This window comes from Motacilla alba, chromosome 1, assembly GCF_015832195.1.
Source record: "Motacilla alba alba isolate MOTALB_02 chromosome 1, Motacilla_alba_V1.0_pri, whole genome shotgun sequence".
In the NCBI taxonomy this organism is placed as follows: Eukaryota; Metazoa; Chordata; class Aves; order Passeriformes; family Motacillidae; genus Motacilla; species Motacilla alba.
Window position 1 is genome coordinate 4,669,686 of NC_052016.1, and position 20,109 is coordinate 4,689,794.

Below are 20,109 nucleotides of genomic sequence, written 5' to 3' on the forward strand. Positions count from 1 at the left end.
ATGCTCCTATTATTGAAGGACTGGAGGGACACAGAATATTTCAGATCTTTTTAAGCAAATGAGCATTTTAATGGACAAAAAACCCCTAGAAGATCCTTTTCTTCAGCACCCTTATACAAAGCAAAATAAAAAGGAAATCTCAAGTGCATAAACTTTTCTTTACATTGATTTCATCCTAAAGGATTTTCATGCAGACATTCCCATGAACTTTTTGGAGCAGTGTACTCTAGGCTATTCCAAAAACAGCCACTTCAGAGACAAAATGCTTCAACAATTTACTAATATCTATCATTCCCATTTTAAAGCCAAATGCTGAAACTTGGAAATGACCTTTATCCATCAAAAAGTGTCAGGGATTAAAAGAGGGGTTTTGTTGCTGCTACAACTTCTTGTGTCACTGCCAAGTCACACCAACCTTCTGGCAATTTAGGAGCCCTTTGCACTGCTCTTTCCTTAGAACACAGCACCCTTCTTTTACGTCAGGGCTACAGATTTACTTCTTTTTTTTTTTTTTTTACAGATGCAAGTGGTAACAGAGTTAAAAACTGAACAAGATCCCAACTGCTCTGAAACCGATGCCGAAGGGGTGAGTCCTGCCCCTGTAGAATCTCAGACTCCAATGGATGCAGACAAGCAGGCCATTTACAGGTAGTGATGGACTCTGTTCTGTCTTTTGAAGGGTGAAGGATAGGGCAGAGGATTTGGGGGGTTTTAAATAAATAAATAATAAGTAGTTTAAAATTAGGTGATCTCTTGGCTGTCTCCATCGTTTGTAGGGAAGGAGTGAGACCAAATAGGCTTCACTGGCAGTCATCAGCCAAGGAAAAGCCTCCTGAGCTTGTGGGATTTTTCAATTTCAGCAGTTTTAAAGGGTATTCTAAGTGTGGTTGCCAAATCTAAAAAGCTGTTTTTGCTTTTAAACTGTGGTCAGTATTTGTCATATTGTTGTTTTTATCTTTAATATGAGTTTTTACTTTTATTGTAATTAGGTCAATCTTTATTCCTTTTTCTTTAGGGATAACAATCTATTCCCCAGTAATTAGCTCAAAATGGATTAAATATTGATGTATGAGCACACTAATTTGAGATTTTTCAGTGAAAAGTGCTGTGCTATGCAGTTTGCTCAGTTTTCATGTGGTTAAGTGTTCTTTCACCTTAACTACTTTATAAAGACAGAATTATTACTGGTTTTCAGGTTAAAAAAAAACCCAAAAAACCACCAAAACAGGAAAAAGCCAAACAAAACACCAAAAAACCCTCAACCTGAGGCAGAAAGATGTATCCATTCATTTACAGAATTGTGCTAACAAAATCTTCTCCTTAGAGCATGATTTCACAGGAGGCCTCTGAGCACAGCCTGAATATACTTCTCAATTTTTTAAAGTTATTTCATGATGTGTAAGTATGGCCCACATTGAAGAATAAATTAATTTTATCTGGCTTCATTTAAATCTGCATTCATCCTCTTTGTAAATCCTAAATCTCATTTCTAGTGCACTGTATTAATCTGTCTCAGTGCCACTCAATTACAGTGAATTAAACAGTCAGAGCTTTTTTGCTTGTGATTGTTCTCTTTAGTTAAATATATACATATTTTACTGCTGTATTTGTCTCTGGAGTGGGGTAAATCAAAATGAAAATAAACTTTTATCTTATTTTGCTCTAGCCAATGCTGTTATATGCAGTCTTTTCCAGAACTTGTCAGACTCACATGAGTGACTGTGAGCTTTTCTGAGCTAGATGTCTTAATTTTCACATAAGTGAAAATACTTATTCATGTATTTAAACTGTTTTTTTTCTAGGCACCCACTATTTCCCTTGTTAGCACTATTATTTGAAAAATGTGAGCAATCTACACAAGGCTCAGAAGGCACAACTTCTGCCAGTTTTGATGTAGATATTGAAAACTTCGTAAGGAAACAGGAGAAAGAAGGAAAACCCTTTTTCTGTGAAGATCCAGAAACTGATAATTTGGTAAGTATTAGCTGTTTCTTTCATTTCTGAAATACATTTGCAGCTTCTCCCTAATTTCTGATCTCAAGTGGTCCTTGTAGTTTCTTCTCACATTTTTCTGCCTGTGAGAGATTCTTCTTTATGTTAATGATTAAAAATATATTTAAAAATTTCTTCTGGCCCCTTTTCCCTTTTATCTGTAAATTTACATTGAGCTCTTCACAGTTGTTTCCTATTCTCAGCTGACATGAGTGTATTGGAGACAAACAGAAACAAATCCTTTCCATAGCCAGACTGACTCTGCAAATTAATTTGAGTGTTGGGTGTTTGACATATTTATCAAAAACATGTAATTGATGCAAATTTTTTTCCAATTTTATTTAACTCATGCTTCAGCTAGTTAATGTGAGGGAAGAGCTGTTAAAAGATGATCTTAGAAAGTCTTTACCATATATAATTTTTTCTTTCATGTCATTAACTCCTTTAGGCTTTTTGAAAGTCATTCTGTGATGAAGCTGTGATTTCACTATTTTGAATATACTTGCCTTCAATATTTTACTCAAAAATCATAGTTAGTTCTGTTCTGCATGAAGCAGGTCTGCTGACTTGTTAAGCCTCAGGTTATTTTCTTCATTTGTAACTCTCTGAATCCAACACAAAGTCACTGTTTTCCCATATTTCTCTAATCCATATTTCTCTAATTTCAGAAGCACATCTGAGGTCTAATAGCTGGAATGTAGTAGCTGTGGCTCAGTGGATGAGGGAAGAACAGTGCCTGTGGTTTATCTTGACTTTTGAGGTCTCTTACAACATTCTCATAGACAAACTGACAAGACAGGGATGAGATAAGTGAGCAGAGAGGTGGACTGAAAAATGGGTGAACCCCTGGGCTCAGGGAGTTCTGGTCAGCAGCATGAAGTCCAGTTGAGGGCTACCCATAAGTGCTGTTCTCCAGGGACTGATTGTGGACCCAGAGCTGTTGAACATCCCCCTTGCTGACTGGGGTGATGGGGCAGGCTGAACCCTCAGCAGGTTTGCAGGTGTTGCAAAACTGGGAGGAGGGGCTGATGCACACATGGCTCTGCCACCATTAAGTGCTTTTGGAGAAGCAAAAAAAAATGGGAACCTGATGGATTCAGCAAAGGGAAATGCCAAGCCTTCATGGAGAAAAAGACAGACTGACTCATCAGGGCAAGAGGAAATGGGCATGAACTTACTCAGGAATGGGTATGAAACAGGAGGTTCCATTAAACCTTTTTTGCTGTGAGGGTGATTGAATCCTGCCCTATAGATCCCCTGTGCCCCATAGACCCTGTCTGCCCCAAGATCCTGAAATGCTGCCTCATAGGTTCTATGGGGCAGAAGGAATCCCAGAGAGCTGTGGAATCTCCATCCTTGGAGACAGTCAAACTCAGCTGGACGTGACCCTGAGGAACCTGCCCTGCCTGACCTTGCTTTGAGCAGGGAGGTTGGATTAAACCATCTCCATATATCCCTTTCCACCTCAGCTACTCTGTGGCTTCTGTGAGCCTCCAAAGATTGGTTTCCCAAAGATCCTGCTTGCCTTGGCCTGTTCCCTGTGCTTTTGGTCATACATAAACACTCTCAGATCCAGCTTGCTTTGGTTGTAGCTGGATCTGGTGTGTTCAGATAGTCCTTCCTGTCATTGACCTGTTTATGGTTTCAGTTTGTGGTTCTAGTGACAAAGTCTCTTGGATTATGTGGTGTTCTCCTTTGCTGATGGGCTGCACAAACCTGGCTGGTTTTGCTTGAAGTGGGTGAGGAATTTTTTATGTCCTGCATTCCATGGCTGCTGAGGTCAGTAGTGGCTTAAACTGGAACCACGTTGCAAAATCAAAAATCCTTGGCATTGACCTCCTGTCCTGTGGTTGTATTGTGAGCTGTGACTTTCTGTTACTGGATACCAGATGAAACCTGAGTGCAGCTTGTCCTCTGCCTGTCCTGGAGGCTGGGAGCTCTGAACAGCTGACATTCTGACAGGCTCTTCGTTTGGTGTGGGGCAGTGAGCACAAGCTTCTCTTAAGTTGTGAACTGGCTAGCATGGCTTTCAGTCTCTTCTCAGCTTGAAATATTGGTGCTTGCCGCAGAGAAGGCTGCAGACAGGCAGTTTTTTCTGCCTCCTGTCATATATATGTTTTATATAGTAATTAAAAAGTCTCAGTTTAGTAGCAAGAAACACTATTATGCACCTTTGTTCCATCTTCTGCTCATGCTGTCCTTCCCTTTTTAACTCCAAAGGTAATTCAACCATTCATCTGAAAGGAGAAGCTGTTAACACTGATAATTAGACTGGGCTAGAAGGGTGGAGCAGAGTCAAACAAATAAGGTGTAAATGTTTGCTCAGTAGGATCAACTCGGGGCCAGACCTAAACTGAGATGAACTGAGCGTCACAATACTAAAGAGCCAAATTCAAATCCTATCTGAGAGTCACAGGCCTGTTACAGTAAGGAAATTGGTCAGCTCTTTCCTTTTTTTTTAGCTTTAAGCTCTTTGAGATATGGCATGTAGAACTCAGCCAGACTGCAGTTTCTGTGACAGAGCTTCAACTGACAGCTCCAAAGCAGCAGAATATAATTCCATGCTCTGTGCTGCCTGTGGGCTAATTAGGTAGATAACAGAAATTAGGAAGGGTTACAGATAGTGATTGTAGGGTCACTTACAGTCCTGGCAATGTTCCACATTGTGCACTCACTTGAAGTGCCTTGAATACTCCACAAGAGGAGTTTGGAGTTCATCCAGAGGACCACAGAATGTTAATCTGGGTGACACAGACATTAGATCAGTTTGACCAGAAAGGAAGTTCATTAAGAGCAGTGGATGCTTGTTCCAATTTGAGTAGCTCTTACTAAGCTATGGTCTAGATTATCTTATTACTTTGGTATTATAATTCCCATTCTGAATTAATTGGTGGCTTCCTGCTTTAGTATTAAAAAGGATTTCAGCACTGGGAAATGTGGGTAGCATCCACCTGAAACTTGATTTTAAGGATAAATTGCTAAATTGCCTGTAAAGCAGCTTTCAAACCCTTGTTACTATCTAGATGGAGGGATTCTGGTCCAGGGATTCTGTTCTTCCCAGTTTAGCTCTCCCAACAACATCAGCTGGTGATCTCGAATCAGCAGGGCAAAGGATCATAGTCAATCCAGGAGAATTTTTACCAGGCCTTCTTAGGAGAATTGTTACCAGGCCTTTTTCACTTGTGCAGGGTCTTTCCCAGGTCTGGGTGCAATCCAGGGCCACGTGCTCTGGGATGACCCTGTGGTTCATCCTGCAGATCTCTTGTTCTCAAATCCTGTGGGAAGTGGAAGCTGAAAGTTGTGCTCATGTTGTTACTAGACTGGAAATGTGCTTTCCTAGAGCTTCAACTTCCTCTGTATCTTCTTGGAATGTTATTTGCATCCCCTTAGTCCTCTTACCAAGCATCAGTGTCAGAAGATGTGTGTTTGCTGTCAATAACCAGATTTTGGTGGTCTCTGTTGCTTTCTGGAAGTGTGCTCAGCTTATCCACATAACTTGGAGTGTCACCTGTTGGAGCTCCACACACTTTTCCTCTTAACCCTTTGCTATCCCTGCCTCATTTTTACAGATCCAACAGATCCTGGAATGAACCAACTGCTCTTTGTTCTCCATCAGTCTCATTTTGTGCACAGGTCATCCACAGACTCCTCCATGTCTAAGAAGCTGTTCAGCATGGGTGCTTGCAGAGAGTTTTTTTAGACCCTTCACAGATTATTTTATGTTTGAAGACACCCATTGCTTAACGCTTTTTTTGTTGCTCACTGCCAACCCAGACACTGCAGAAATACCACACTGCCTCAGGGTGGTTCCTGCCTCTCGTGTTGCTTCTGTTCAGAGTCAACTCTTCCCACACATGGCTGGATTTTTTAATTACTCCACATTCACAGAACCATAGGATAGTTTGGGCTGCCCTGCAAGCTCAAGAGGTTTGTAATCCAGCCTTCTGCACAGAGTAGGGTCAGCTGTGAAGTCAGAGCAGGTTACTTACGGCTTTGTCAAGTCTAGACTCAACACAAAACAAGGGGTGTTAAATCTACTCTCCCTTTTGTATTTGAACAGGACACTGCCTTTTTTGAAGACCCCTGAGTTTTTTGTTTCGTTTGGGGTAAGGATTTTTGGTTCAGTACCCTCTTCTCAATTCTCTTGAATTTTTAGTTGTGTCTGGAACCTGAGTTGTAGAGGTGAAGCCAGCTGATGTCATTTGAGTGTTGACTGACCAAGTCTTTCTGAGAAGTGTTTTTGCTGTTTTAATGTGCAGAACTGTTCCATAAACCTCTAGTTACACCTTTTCTAGCTATGTCTCACAGCTGAGGACTCAAAATAGAGGAGTGAGGTTATCAATTCAAAACAAATGAAAACAAAATAGCTTTTCTCCCAGAGTTTGTGTTTTTCCCCTGAAAATCTGAACTGCTGCAGAAGGATTTGGGTCAGGGAGGTAGGTAAGCTGTGAATGTATATATTCTAGTTGGTTTTTATTGCAAATGTAGAGTCATTTGAGTGAGATTATGCGTCAGCATATGGAGATTCTTTCATGTATGTTGCCCACATGTGCAGTTGATGTGCTCTGAAATCCATAAAACCGGTGGCTCAGTGTTTTCCATCAGCCCAGGTGAGCTGGGGATCAGGACTGAGGCAGTTTGTGCTGTGTCTGTGCCTCTGCACCACAGGCTCGAGGCACCGAAGGCAGGACACAGGCACAACCTAGAGCATATTTAGGCTAAAGATAGCCTACATTTCTTAAATTTGGAGACATATTTATATATGAATAGGCTCCTGATAGCAAGAACTGGAAGTTTTTCAATAACTTCTCTTTCTCTACTAGTTTACCATTATCTTTATTTACAGCAATTTCAGTAATAGTGGAAGGTGTCCCTGCTCATGGCAGGGGTTGGAACAGGGTGATCTTTAGGGTCCCTTCCAACCCAAACCATTCTAGGATTGTGTGAATGCTCACAAATCTCATGGTTCCTTCATCTTCATGCATTTCTCTGAAGTGATACTCCAGTTTTATTGCTACAGCTGAAAAGACTGAATCAGCTGTAAAATGTCATTTTTCCGTGGCATATTCTATGCAGTAGCACTGAATGAAATATTCCTGCTGCTGTGACCTGTCTGAAAACACCTCTTTGTATTACCTTTGTCCAACTTGAGTTATTTTATCCGGAGTTCTTGATTTTTGTAGTTTTAAGGGAAAAGTGAACTTCTGCTGACATTAGGTTTGGTCCACCTGTGCTGCAAGAGAGCAGGAGCCATATGGCCACAATTAATGTAGCTGTAAATGAATTAATAAGTCCTGGTGACAGGCATGGCATATTTACAAAGTTTTGTTTTCCTCCTAAGCACAGCAGCACAGCTTCCTACAGGAGCAGTGGGATGGAGAGGGGCCCTGCAGAAACCTGGGTAGTGTTACTGAATTTGGGCTTGTGGGTAATTTTGACTTTAATTCAATTTTCACCTCAAGTATCAACCATCAATTTTAAATGAAGTCTAAGCTGAAGAAAGGCCTTTCATTTTTTTCCTCCAAGCACATGCTGATAAATAAACAGTACAATTTTGGCTAATGTTTAAAAACCCCAGCTCTCTCTTGACTAAGCAAAAATAAACTAATCTCTATTATGGTCAAATATTATGTGTCCAAAACCATATTTTGTTACCTCAGTTTTAGCTGAATGTTTAAAGCACTCACTAATATGATATGTAATTTGTTAATCAGTCACACATGAAGAATTTTCTATTTTAAGCTTTTTTGTCTCTGAAACAGAGACAGAATTTCTTGATACCCAGATGATCTTTATTTTGTGTTAAAATTTAGTTACTTTTGCATGCTTTAACTTGGTTGTGTTTAAAGGTGCTTAAGCACAGTTTAAACAGCAACCTGAGCTGGGTTAGGAAATCACTGGTTTGTGTCTCAGCGCTGGGTCACTGCACTCAGTGTTCCAAAGGCTTTCAGTGTCATAGGTCACAAGAGTTACCAGATATTAATTTGGAGCAATTCCCTCAAATCTACAGCTCAGGTGTTTCTGCAGCTGTTTTTTGAAAGATGTTTTTTTGGTTTTTTTTTTTATCCCTGAGAAGAATTTTTTTAAAAATCATTTCATTTCTTAATTTTTTTTTCATCTTGTTTATTTTAACATGCAGTTGTCTACACTGAGTGTCCTAGAACCTATTGTTCAAAAAACAGGGAAAATGAAAGCTAAAATGTCATGATGGAGAGGGGAGCACACTCAAAAGTTTTCCTGCCTTGATCTCCTTTGGGTGACTTGAGCAAAGGCATCTTCAGCTCCCAGTTGGCTTCTGGAGCTGGAAGTAATAGATAGATGAGTTTGGAGGGTCTGATTTCTGTTCGCTGGATTCAGTGCTCTGCCCAGGTAAATAACCCCTCACATAGGACAGATTTTTCCAAGTAATTGTGAAGTCAAGCTCTGCACTATGCTTTAAAATTGCAACTGTTCAGTTTCATGGAACTGAAGGATATTTGTCTCAGAGATCCAGCACAGCACAGAAACGTTGGGGATGGCATGTTGTATAAAAAATAATTACTTTGCTGGTGTGTTGTGTACATATTTGAATGTCCTGGATTTCTTGCTGCTGTTAGACCATCTGGATTTGGTTTTAGCTTCTGATCTTCTGCCATGACCCTTCCAATCACCTAAGCTATTTTTATGCAGTATGTAATACCATTGGTTATCCAGGCTTACAGTGCTTTTCTCACAGTGAGCATGACAAGTATTCTCCTCACATACATATCTCCTGTACTTGGATTTTAGCTTAAACACGGATTATTTTTCTTTAATTTGGTTTAGTGCTTTGTATTTAATGTTTTGTATTTCAGAATCAGTCTCCTCACCTGAAAGTTCTCACAAGATTTTACCTGAGAATTGACATACAATCACAGGGGAACTTAAAAGCTGTAGCACTGAAGAACTGTTTGATTACTTTAAGCTTTGTTGAACAGTGTGACTAAATCTGGGACCTCTTTATTCTAATCGTATTGAAAAAGAAAAACTTTCATCCTCCCTAGCAATCTGTGGAACAAATTTATGCTTAATCACAGGAGTGTTTTCTTTCTCACTGGATCTCCAACCCTTCTTGTTTCCTTGTGTCAGGGTGTAACGTGGAGCTGAACCTGGTGTTTCTGATTTGTAGAGCTCCAGAGAACCACTGCTGCTGGCCAAGCCTGTCCCAGCCCTGCCTTCCAAACCACTTCTGGGGATGGGATTGCTTTCCATCGCTTCCACTCTTGTGTGGTCTGTGCCCCAGAGGTGTAGAGGGGGTTAAAGACCACATGGACATCCAGGCTCATCCTGTGCCCTGTGACACCTGAGCTGCTCTGTCTTCCTGAAGTGTCACACATGACAAAGATCACTTTGTTGGCCTGTTCTGTTTCCCCCGTGTGGCAGTCTCCTCCTGTTCCTTTCACATTCCAGGATTTAGCAATTAGAACCTCGGCTTTAATTGGGTGATCCTTGTTACTGGGAAGCAGTGTTTGCTTAAATCTCACATTAATTTTTTTTTTTTAAGGAACAGTTGTTTTGTTTCTGATTTTTTTTTTTTCCCAATTCTCTCCCTCAGATGGTAAAAGCAATCCAGGTTCTGCGGATCCATCTGCTGGAGCTAGAAAAGGTTAATGAACTCTGCAAGGATTTCTGTAGTCGTTACATTGCCTGCCTGAAGACAAAAATGAATAGTGAAACTCTATTAAGTGGAGAGCCTGGAAGTCCTTATTCACCTGTGCAATCTCAGGTGTGTTTCAAATGCTGTTCAGCGGATTTTTGCTTAGATTTCCTTAGGAAGTTCTAGCTGTGCTTCTTTTGCTATTGGTTTGCCAACAGAGTTTCTGCAGTTTCCTGTATTCTCTCAAATCTGTTATTAAGAGTAGAAAGAGGGTTTTTTTTGTTTTGTTGAGTTTTTTCTCTTGGTTTGGTTTGGTTTTATATGTTTTGGTTTGGGTTTTTTTGTGCCACTGCCTGATGGAAAAATTTATTGAAATGTGCCAGAGCACAGAGGCAATTTTTTATTATCTGTCTTCCTTTTATGATTTTTTTTCTCAGTTCAGCAAGTGGAGATATTCAGAATAGCCTGGATTTGCTGTTTGGTTGGAAGGAGGTTAGGAAACAGAATAAACTAAGAAGAAAAATTTTGCTTGTTAAGGCCTCCTTAGTCTGCCTCCTTCATTAAAACATTGAGATGACTAATATATGTTATACACAACCTGTATTCTGGAATAAATAGACAATATCTGATGGATTAAAGTTGCAATATTGCATTTTCTCTATTAAATGGATCACAATTAATAGGTTATGGCTGATGTTTTTGCTGTCAGATGGTGAAGAGTGAGCCCTGCCACCCCAGTACCCACTTGATCCTGAGTCTTAGGGCATGGCCCTTCTGTGAAATACTCATGTGTCTAATGCTCTGTATTAAAAAAAGCCCCAATGACTTTTAAACTTCACTTTATGGACTCCTTTTATAGGTTTCGATGTCTGGAAGTGTGGAAGGAGATTCTAAAATCAGGCAAAACCAGCTTTTCAAAGGTTTTTTCTGTATATCTCTTACAGTTTTCTGTAGAGACACAAGGGACCTATTTTGCATTTGCTATCAAAAGAGACTATTCATACATACTAAGGAAATGTGTAAGAGTTTGCATGTCCAAGGTTGAGTAAGAGCTATCTTGAGCAGAATAAAACATATTGAATATTTAATACATTATGTTTGAATTGAAGGAATTGAGGTAATAACTGAAATTCTAAAGCTTTGATGCTTGTAATAAGAGCATCAAGGGTCATTTCATTTGTCCTTTTCCCCTCTTGCCTTTGGAAACTGCTTCTTTATTCTTTACATACCTAGAACTAAAATTTCTCAAAACTGTTTTACATCTTTTCTAGCAGTTGCTTTCATGAGGGTTTTCAAAGGTAATGGTTGGTGATAATGAGGAAGTTAATGTAGGTAATGATGAACCCCTAATGAAGTATTTTTCTCTTTGAAGGTAATCCTGTGATTAAACTCCAAACGTATTTTAGAGCCAAAAATACCTAAAACAAATTACAAAAGTACACAAGCATGCTTGATCTCCTTACATGAAAAAAAAAAGTTAAAAAATTGTAAGCAACTAATTGTTTTATTTTTCTAGCAAATTCCAAGTGCCATTGCAGGCACACTCAGTCCTCAAGGGATCGTGGTGCCAGCATCAGCATTGCAGCAGGGAAATGTAACTATGGCAACAGTAGCAGGTATGACACACTAAAAACAACTGGCACCTTGCTCTTCATCTTGGTTTCCTTTATGGTTGTTGCAAAAACTACACAAGTACTTGAAAAAGTGTGTTTTATACCTGAAAAGTTGTTGTAGTACAGTCAAGTGCTTTACTGGTTTATGAATGTTTGTTTAATTTATATGTGTTCCAAGTATGTCTATGAGAGTGGCAGTTACATATATAATATTAAGAGATCTTAATGTGCAACACCACATTTGTTAAATTTTCATAGACTGTGGTGTTTTACTTTCCTTTTTCCCTTCCAAACGAAGAATCCTATTTGACAAAAACATGCGTTACCTAAACTGCTGCACTTGTTGGTTGCCTCATGCTCCTTGGAGTTTGGAACCACACCTACAAGTCTGTAAAATCCTTGATGTCCTTGTTATATGGAAATTACATTTGGGATGAAGTGTTTAGTCTTGCCTCTCAGCAAGATTTTAAATCAAACCCAGCTGCCCTAAGGACTGGCCACACTGAGGTGTGATTTTGGTGTTGTGACCCTTGTTGGCTGATGACTTAGCTCAGTTAAAACAACATGAACAACTGATTTATAGCCTGATAATCATGGCATTTTCCTTTGAAAATAGATTTAGAATGCCTGAAATACAGGGAAATAGAATCAGATTTTGTAGAGTTTTTTTGTGAATGGATGAAAATTTTAGTGTGCAAAGAGCACATTGTGCATGCTGACTAGAAAAGAGTAATTGATAACTGATTATTAAAAGTCTTGGATGGTGTGCAGTGCTGATGTGTTTAAAGAGAATAATACTTGGAGGGGTTTTTCTTCCCCGTCATCTGTGTTTCTGTTTTGCTTCAAGGGGGGACAGTGTATCAGCCAGTCACTGTGGTCACTCCACAAGGACAAGTGGTGACACAGGCACTGTCACCTGGGACTATTCGGATCCAGAACTCTCAGGTTTGTTCCATAAGCTCCACAGAATGGTGTTGGGGCTGGAAATACATCTCAGTGGGTTTAGGAGTTTTGATTTAAATTTGACACACTGGCAGAAGCAGCTCTGTGTACACACAGAGTAATTAATTATAAACTGGTGCAGCCACTGCTGTGGGAGGTACAGGTTGTAGGATATGTCATAAGGTCCTCCTTGCCACCACAGCTCATCAGAGTTCCTGCCTTTTAATTGTCTTCCTCTACTGATGCCAGAAGAGTTATAGGTACATGAAATAAAAAAAAAAAAACAACAAAACAACAAGCTAAAACTAAAAAAATCCCCACCTCTAAACCCAATCAACAACAGCGACAAAAAACAAAACCAACCAAACAAACAAACAAAAAAAGAAAATTAAAAAAACCACACAAATGCAAACCAAAAACCCCTCTGAATTAAATGAATACTTTTTCAATTATTATAACTTTCCTAATCATTGAACTATGTTTATGGCTGGATGGATCTGATGTATTGCATTAAGGTGCCACACTGCTATTGTGAGGAAATTTGACTTTTTATTACAATGGCAACCAGTAGAACTGTGAAACGATGTATTTCAGAGTTTAACCTTCAAAATATTTAGTTGAGACTCTGGCAGATCCTAATTTTGTCCCCTTATACCCTAAAATATAAGGGCCAGCACTCTTTTGTGGGAGGCTCTTAAGAGTTGGATCTGAAGAGCTCAAAGAAACAACTAAAGAAAAAGAAACAGAAAACTAGACCATCTTCTGGTATAAAAAACCTTGCTGGCTTTTTCTGGAAGTGGTAAACCAAGTCTTCCTGGAATCTGGATTTAATTAGAAATGTGAATGAGGAGCTCCCATCTCCACAACCTAAAATCTGTTGGTAATCACTGACTCACTGGCTTCTTTTCCCCCTTATTCTGGCCTTCCAACTAAAAAAGTGTGCACAGAGTGTTCTTTGAATTGGCAGGAGGATATCTGCACTCAGCCATGTCCCCCCCTAGAACACAGCCAGCTCTGTCCTCACACACCTCTCAGAAAGAAATGTTTAAAGTTACTCTCCTGGACTGAAGGGATTTGGAAAAATTGGTGGTTTTTTAACCTTTTATGAAAAAAATAAAATACTGAGAGGAAAATAATGCCTCTAGCCTATAAATAAAAAAGGACCTGACCTCCTCTATACATCTGTGACTACTCTTGATGTTAGTAGGAGTCTCCAAACCCACCTATGCAAAGGTCACTAACTGAAAATCCTTATTCAGTCTCTTCTTTTTCAGTGTTTCAGAATGCTCTGGAGGTAGGGAAAAGCACTGTAGCAAAGCTATTGGAAGTTCATTAGAAAGCCTCCCTATGCAAGCAGGTTATTTAGAATGTTAGACATTACTCTGGAAATTAAAATGTGATCCAGATATATATTTCTAGTAATTTGATAGCCTAAACCTTGTTTAAAACTAATTTCCTACATATTGATTGGCTTAAGAAATTGCTCCAATTTGTCTGGAAAACCTGATTTAGAATTATTTTGGTTACAATTGTCTGAAATAGAATCTTATATGACAGCACATAAATTGTGCTGGTTTCTTTCTATTTCTGCATAAACATTTAAGAATGTATTCCCAAACGTTCAGATTACCAATGTGCAAATGATTTGATGAATACCATAGGAAGTGAAAAACAAAGATAAAGAAATATGAATATTTAGGCAGTAGTATGAATGCTGTAAAGTGAATTATAGGTTCTGCTGCATGGATCTTAATGCTCTTTGAGAATGTAATGCATTTATTTAGCAGGACCTTTAGCATCTTTTTTTTTGCAACTGCAGCATAATAATTAATTTTACTTTATCCTTCATTTAAGTCTTAAATCAGTAATATTTTACAGCTTCCATAGTTGTTTATGTTTGCACACAGTGAGTACATTCAAGATATTCAAGCCTAATTTATTTTCATTCCTTCTATAAATGAGTTGTTCATTTATTGATACAGAAGTGCCATTACTATGTTAACTGCTTTATTTCTCCTAAAATTAAATGTGCAGCTCCAGTTGCAATTAAACCAAGATCTAGGCATCTTGCATCAAGATGATGGCTCATCAAAAAATAAGAGAGGAGTTCTTCCCAAGCACGCTACAAATGTGATGAGATCTTGGCTTTTTCAGCACATAGGGGTAAGGACTGAGCATGGTCAGTTTTTTATGCAGCTCTTCCATGTGGTCTCTTACAATTTTTCTTCATAAACAGGGTGAATTTATTCTGTTGTCAGTTATGGAATCTCAGTTCAGCTTTCCCTGGAGTCATTTGGAGTAGTTCCACAGTCCACTGCTGGTTGACTTTTAGTAATATTTTAATAAATATGTTATATTTGTACTGCACAGACTTAATAAGTGTTGTTACAAGGAGCCTTTCTTCATTTCACTGTGTTGAGAACTTAACGCTCTCTACACCCTGGCTCATGGCACAAAGAAAAGTAATTTCACCTGCATTTTGTGGTGTTTTAGGGGTATTTTCGACCGAGGAAAATCTCAAATTTTCTGTCTTTATCTCCTTTCCAGTCCTTCTGATGTGTACCGAGCATGTCACTATCTGCTTGTGCTTTCAATTGTCTTCCCTTGGCGTGAATACTTTGAAAGGATAAATGGCTCTCAGGCTATTTCAATGTTGGGTTGATTGATATTTTGCCTTTTACAACTGGTTTGCAGCAGAGCACTGATCCAGGGAAGCTGCGTGTGCACTTCTTGCGTTACGTGCCCTGTCCTCATCTGCTTAGAGCAGCTTTATTTAACTCCAGTGCTCCTTTATTTAACTGAGTGCTCCTCACTTCTCTCATATGACACTGCCCTGGCCAGCAGAACTAATCAGAGCTGCTCACATGCTGTGCTGCCCAGGGATCACGCTCTTTAATAAAGACTGTCAGCCATGAGAAGCTTTTTCTTCTGAATTACACAGCAGCAGCTTCATGGTGCCACCGACACTCTTAAGGATAAAATCAGTTTCTGTGTAGTAAAGCACTCTTTGTTGAATTATTTTTGTCTATAAAAGTTTGTGAGGTTTCTAAGGTTTGTGTTTTCATGAGTCAGGTGGCCTTAATCCACCCTTTTTAATCAGATGTAATAAAGGAGTTCTTATTTTTGATGAGGAGATGGAAAACAAGCTTATGCCTTTTTTTGTTTGCTTTTCTGGCCTCTGTAGCATCCATATCCAACAGAGGATGAGAAGAAGCAGATTGCAGCACAAACAAATCTGACACTACTCCAGGTTAACAATTGGTAAGAGCAAAGCCCTTAACTTAATATCTGTCCTTGCCTCCGTGTGCTTACAGCTCAGAAATAGTGAGGAGGATACCTTGGACATCTGGAGTTGAACTTAAATATTCTACTTATGTTACAAAACATGTATAGAAAGACAAGAGCTGTGCACTGGCACACGAGCACGTTATTTTTATAAGGTATAATAACACTCGTGCCATTTAAATTATGTAAGGAGTCCAGAAAACATTGCAGCACTAGGAATTGGGTTCTGTTCCAGTGGTGAGAGAGATGGGAGTACTCTGATCTCTCTTCTGCAAGTGAAGAAATTGAAGTCTAAAGGCATTTAGTGGCCTGGTGGCTGCAGATGTTTATGAAGTTACTGTTCACAGATTCTGTTCTTGGATCAAAGGATGCTCTCCTGAGCAGTGGTGTCTGAATGGAGAGGCAGTTCCTCAGCTACACCAGTTCATGGTTCAGCAGGTTTTGTCATGTCTTATCTTTCCTGGAGCTGCAAGATAAGACACCTGCCCTGCAGAAGAGAAGAGGGAAGGTGCTGACACGTGTCCTACTCGCCTTGTGGCATCAGTTCCTAAAATTGCTGCAGCAATGTCCCTCTGGGATCTGCCTCAGATTTCAAAGATGACACTGGCTGTGAGGCTGTGGAGGGGTCCAGGGGGGAAATAGCCAAGATAGTGACAGAACACTGGTTCCAAAAGTGGAACAGGGTGGCTGTGCCTGTGTGACATGTGGCCATGGAGCTCTGTGCTGGGATCTGACTGCTGTCTTTGCAGAGCATCCCATTACAACTTAGGAACCTGCCAGCTACACCTGATTTCCTCCCATTGCAGGTAAACTTGAAGCCTGGATGTATTTTGTGATATTTAGGTATGATGTCTTCAGTCACAACTCCCTGCCAGAGCTCACTGTGTTGAAGTTGATTCAGTTGAAGTATTTTCTTGTTCACTAGCAGAAAGGGGAAGGGCAGCAATTAGCATGCTAAAGTAAGCAAGTGAAAATCAGAGAACTAAAAGGAACCAGGACTGATCTGACAAGAGTGTTTGCTGTCATCTCCTGGATCAGGAGGCAGCCCTTGGAAAGCCTGTAAAATAAGTAATGCAGAAGCTTAAGGGAGTAAATGAAACCAGACCAAACAAAGCAGGTTAGGCAGGGGCTAGACTTTAGGTGAACCCTAATAAGAGGAGTATCAGCTTTCTGAGCTGGGCTGTCAGCAGGTTTTCTGGTGCTTAGTTTTTAATAAGATCCTGAAGGGTACATCTGTTGTGCTGTCTGGAGAATTTTTCCTTCTGAGGTGGGGGAAAAATGCTGTTAGCTGCAAAATGACAGAAGTGCTTTCTTAGCTAGTTTGCCAGAATTGAAGGATGCTGGTATTCTAGAAGTGGTTCTACACTTTAAAAAAGGATGTGAAGCCCAGCTGATAGAAAATTTCATATTCCTAATTTTTTTCCCCTGCTGCATACTTAGTGAATGTGAGAGAGAGAGACACAGAATTTACAGCCAACTGATCCTAAATTCACCTTCCCCTCAATTGTGTTTAGGTTTATCAATGCTAGAAGGCGAATTCTTCAGCCAATGCTGGATTCCAGTTGTTCTGAAACTCCAAAAACAAAGAAGAAAACAGCCCAGAACCGACCAGTCCAGAGGTTCTGGCCTGACTCCATTGCCTCAGGAGTGGCTCAGCAGCAATCGAACGAGCTCACGATGTCAGATGGTGAGGAGAGCTGCCTGAACATGGAAAATAAAGTTAATTCTTCTCTGACAGGGAAAGGGAGGGTTTGATGCCTGTGCTGGGAGGGAAATTTCTGGATATTTCATTATAGTGGTTTTAATCTGGGAAAGCTTAATAGAAATGTGTCACTTTTTCCTCTCTTTAAGAGTTTTCTGTGGTTTAAGCAAGGGTATTGTATTGGAATTCATGTTGAGAAACTTGCTTTTGTTTCAAAAGTTATAAAACAACAGAATAAAAGATGTAAAACTGAGATGCACAGCTGAGTTCTCTCTGTGTGCACGTCAGGAGGGTCCTGTTGGATGAGCAGCACTGGGCTGCAGCTTCAGCTTCATGGCTGAGCAGCTGCAATTCCACATCTGCCTCACGTGCTTCCAGCTGAACAATGAGAGGCAGGAAAATATCACAGAACCTCCACAAACTTTGACTGAAGTAACTTCCTCAGTGTCAGATCAAGCAAAAAGATTTAATTTAAGAAAGATAAATAACTGCTTTAATGCCAGCATCATCCTTTCTGTCCTGCTGCTTGGTGCTTTATTCTTTCCAGTTTGTAACAAATTTTCCTTCAGCCTCTGCTGGATCTGACAACAGCTTTATCCACTGAAGTTACCTTGAATCTGAACACTCCCCTTTTTCTGCAAGGAAGTAAGCTGGAATACTTTGCAGAAATGGCCTTGGGATGACGTGATTGGGGAATTGCTGTAGTGGATGTCCATAAGGCAGATCTAAGATTCACAACACAAAGTTTAAGACCAACCTAAGGCATTTCCTGACATTTAAGTATTTGACAGCCTATATATCTTTTATTTTATTGTAGTTTCTTGAGTTTCTGTGGTGGGTAACTGTTGATTAGAAACTGTTGATTAGAAAAAAGCTCCGTTACACACGAGCAGAAGGCCGGAAAGGTGCTGAAGCGCTGTGGTTGTGCTCCTGCAGGTGCTGTCGTGACCATCACAGCTCCAGTGAACATGAATGTAGACAGTCTGCAGTCCTTGTCCTCGGATGGTGCCACCCTGGCCGTGCAGCAGGTGATGATGGCAGGGCAGAGCGAGGACGAGTCTGTGGACAGCGGCGAGGACGACGGCGGAGACCTCTCGACAGCGAACATCGGCGGGCTGGTCTTGGATAACAGCGACTCTCTGCAGTAGGAAGCCAGAGAGCCTGGAGAAAAACACTTAGGAAAAAGAATGGACTGACTGACTGACTTTTTATAGTTTGCACAGCAAACATTTTACACAAGTTTTATTTCTAATATGTTTTATATGTAGATATAGAAGGGTGCACTTTTTTGTATTTCATAGTAAGCTTAAAGAGTGTTTTTGCAGGTGCAGCAACTTCTTTCAAATGTGTTTTGGTTTTGGTTTTTTTTTTTGTTGTTGTTGTTGTTTATTTTCCTTTCCTTATTTCAAAAAATTATATCTAGTAATATAAAGAACCACGTAAGCACCCCTTTGTTCTCGGAATTGGAAGTGCTGCAGTTTCTGATGAATTATGCAGTTTCAATTAGTGCTGTTATTTAACACAGCTTTGGATGGGCAGGTGATGTAAATTTAAAGCATGTGACACTAGTGTGTGAAACTTGATTATTGAGTTAGATGCATATATTTGAAAGATGCTTCTGCACCTTAAAAACTGCTAGTCTGAGGTGGACAGCAACACACATAAAAAGGAACTGTTGATGTGTGATTCAGTAGAGAATGTATGGCAATTTAAATAAGTTTAGTTTCTCTCATAGTCCGTGAGCCTGTTTATCATTTGCTATAAAAACTCCTATTTTTACCTTGCTGGGGTTATTGGATAAAAAAAAATATTTTTATAAATTCACTAGAAATTGGGATGACAACTGTATTAAGTAGGAGGAAAAAAAAATAATTTCCAGAGGGGAAAAATAAATGTTTAGTATTCCTATTTGGAAGGTCTGAAAATTGACCCAATTTAATAAACAAGCCTACAGTAGCATTCTATGATTCTCAGCTATCCCACAGTGATATACTATATTTGATAATAGCATAAGAAGGGCCCACTGTTTGATGGGATTTTGATATTGTCAAACATTGATTTATATTATGTGTAAACTAATATTCAAATTGCATAACTCTGTATCTAGACTTGTATCTGAAAATATTTGCTAAATGAATATTCAGGTAAGTAAGTTCAAATACCCACAACTTTTCCAATTATTAGAGAAATTTACCAGTTTATAGTTTGTACAACTGAATCTAAAAAAATGAAAAGTTAAAAGTTGCCTACTATACAGTCATGAATTCTGCTATTTTATTGCATTTGAAATATTTTCCCCTAATACAAAAAGAAAAATATAACATGGATTTATATAAAATTTCTTCAGATCTGAAGTTTACTACCAGAATATACAGCAGGCTTTGTTAGAGTAGGAAATCCTTGTGTGTCATTGAAAAAACAAAGAGCTGGTGATAAAAGCAGCTGGGTTTTGGTTTGGTTTTGTTTTGGGATTTTTTTTTTGGTTGTGGTAACAGTTCATTTCTTTCATTTTCCCAAAGTTTGAAGTCTGTGATTGTCTATCCATGAACACTTCCTTTTGGAACTTTGTATTTCCCATTGTTGAGTACAAATAAGAGACTCAAGAGCCTCATGGTATGATCAACACCCTCTTTTGTCCCTGTCCATTTGTCACAGTGTTGGCTTAAATCAAAGTCCGAATTTCCTTCTGGTTTTCACCAAGTCTGGATGTGTTTCTAAGGTGACAGGGAGAAAGGTGGTCCCCTTTAGAATCTCCAGACACCGTATTTGAACAAAGCCCTTTGGCAGATGCAGATACTTAATTGAATATTTAATTTCTGCTTCTCAGAGCACCCAGGCACATGCTGAGGTCCCCTTGATTTCAGGAGGATGAAGGAATGTGCTGCTGGACATGCTGAAGTGGCTGGAAGCTGGTCATGGCAGATTGTCTTCCAAGGCAAGGTTGAGTTGGTAGGAAGAAA

The 20,109-nt window shown here is 39.6% G+C and overlaps 1 protein-coding gene across 3 annotated transcripts in view; it reads left to right on the top strand.

Moving 5' to 3' along the window:
* PKNOX1 (PBX/knotted 1 homeobox 1) overlaps window positions 1–19,774 on the top strand; it is a 36,449-nt gene extending 16,675 nt beyond the window's left edge. For all 3 annotated transcript variants that reach the window (XM_038139287.1, XM_038139303.1, XM_038139295.1), the window contains 9 exons: window positions 521–648; window positions 1,803–1,974; window positions 9,566–9,736; window positions 11,124–11,223; window positions 12,068–12,165; window positions 14,197–14,325; window positions 15,347–15,423; window positions 16,962–17,134; window positions 18,086–19,774. In XM_038139287.1, coding sequence (XP_037995215.1) covers window positions 521–648; window positions 1,803–1,974; window positions 9,566–9,736; window positions 11,124–11,223; window positions 12,068–12,165; window positions 14,197–14,325; window positions 15,347–15,423; window positions 16,962–17,134; window positions 18,086–18,297 — 1,260 coding nt within the window. In that variant the 3' untranslated portion in view covers window positions 18,298–19,774. The remainder of the gene's footprint in view (window positions 1–520; window positions 649–1,802; window positions 1,975–9,565; window positions 9,737–11,123; window positions 11,224–12,067; window positions 12,166–14,196; window positions 14,326–15,346; window positions 15,424–16,961; window positions 17,135–18,085) is intronic.
* Window positions 19,775–20,109: the final 335 nt, after the last annotated feature.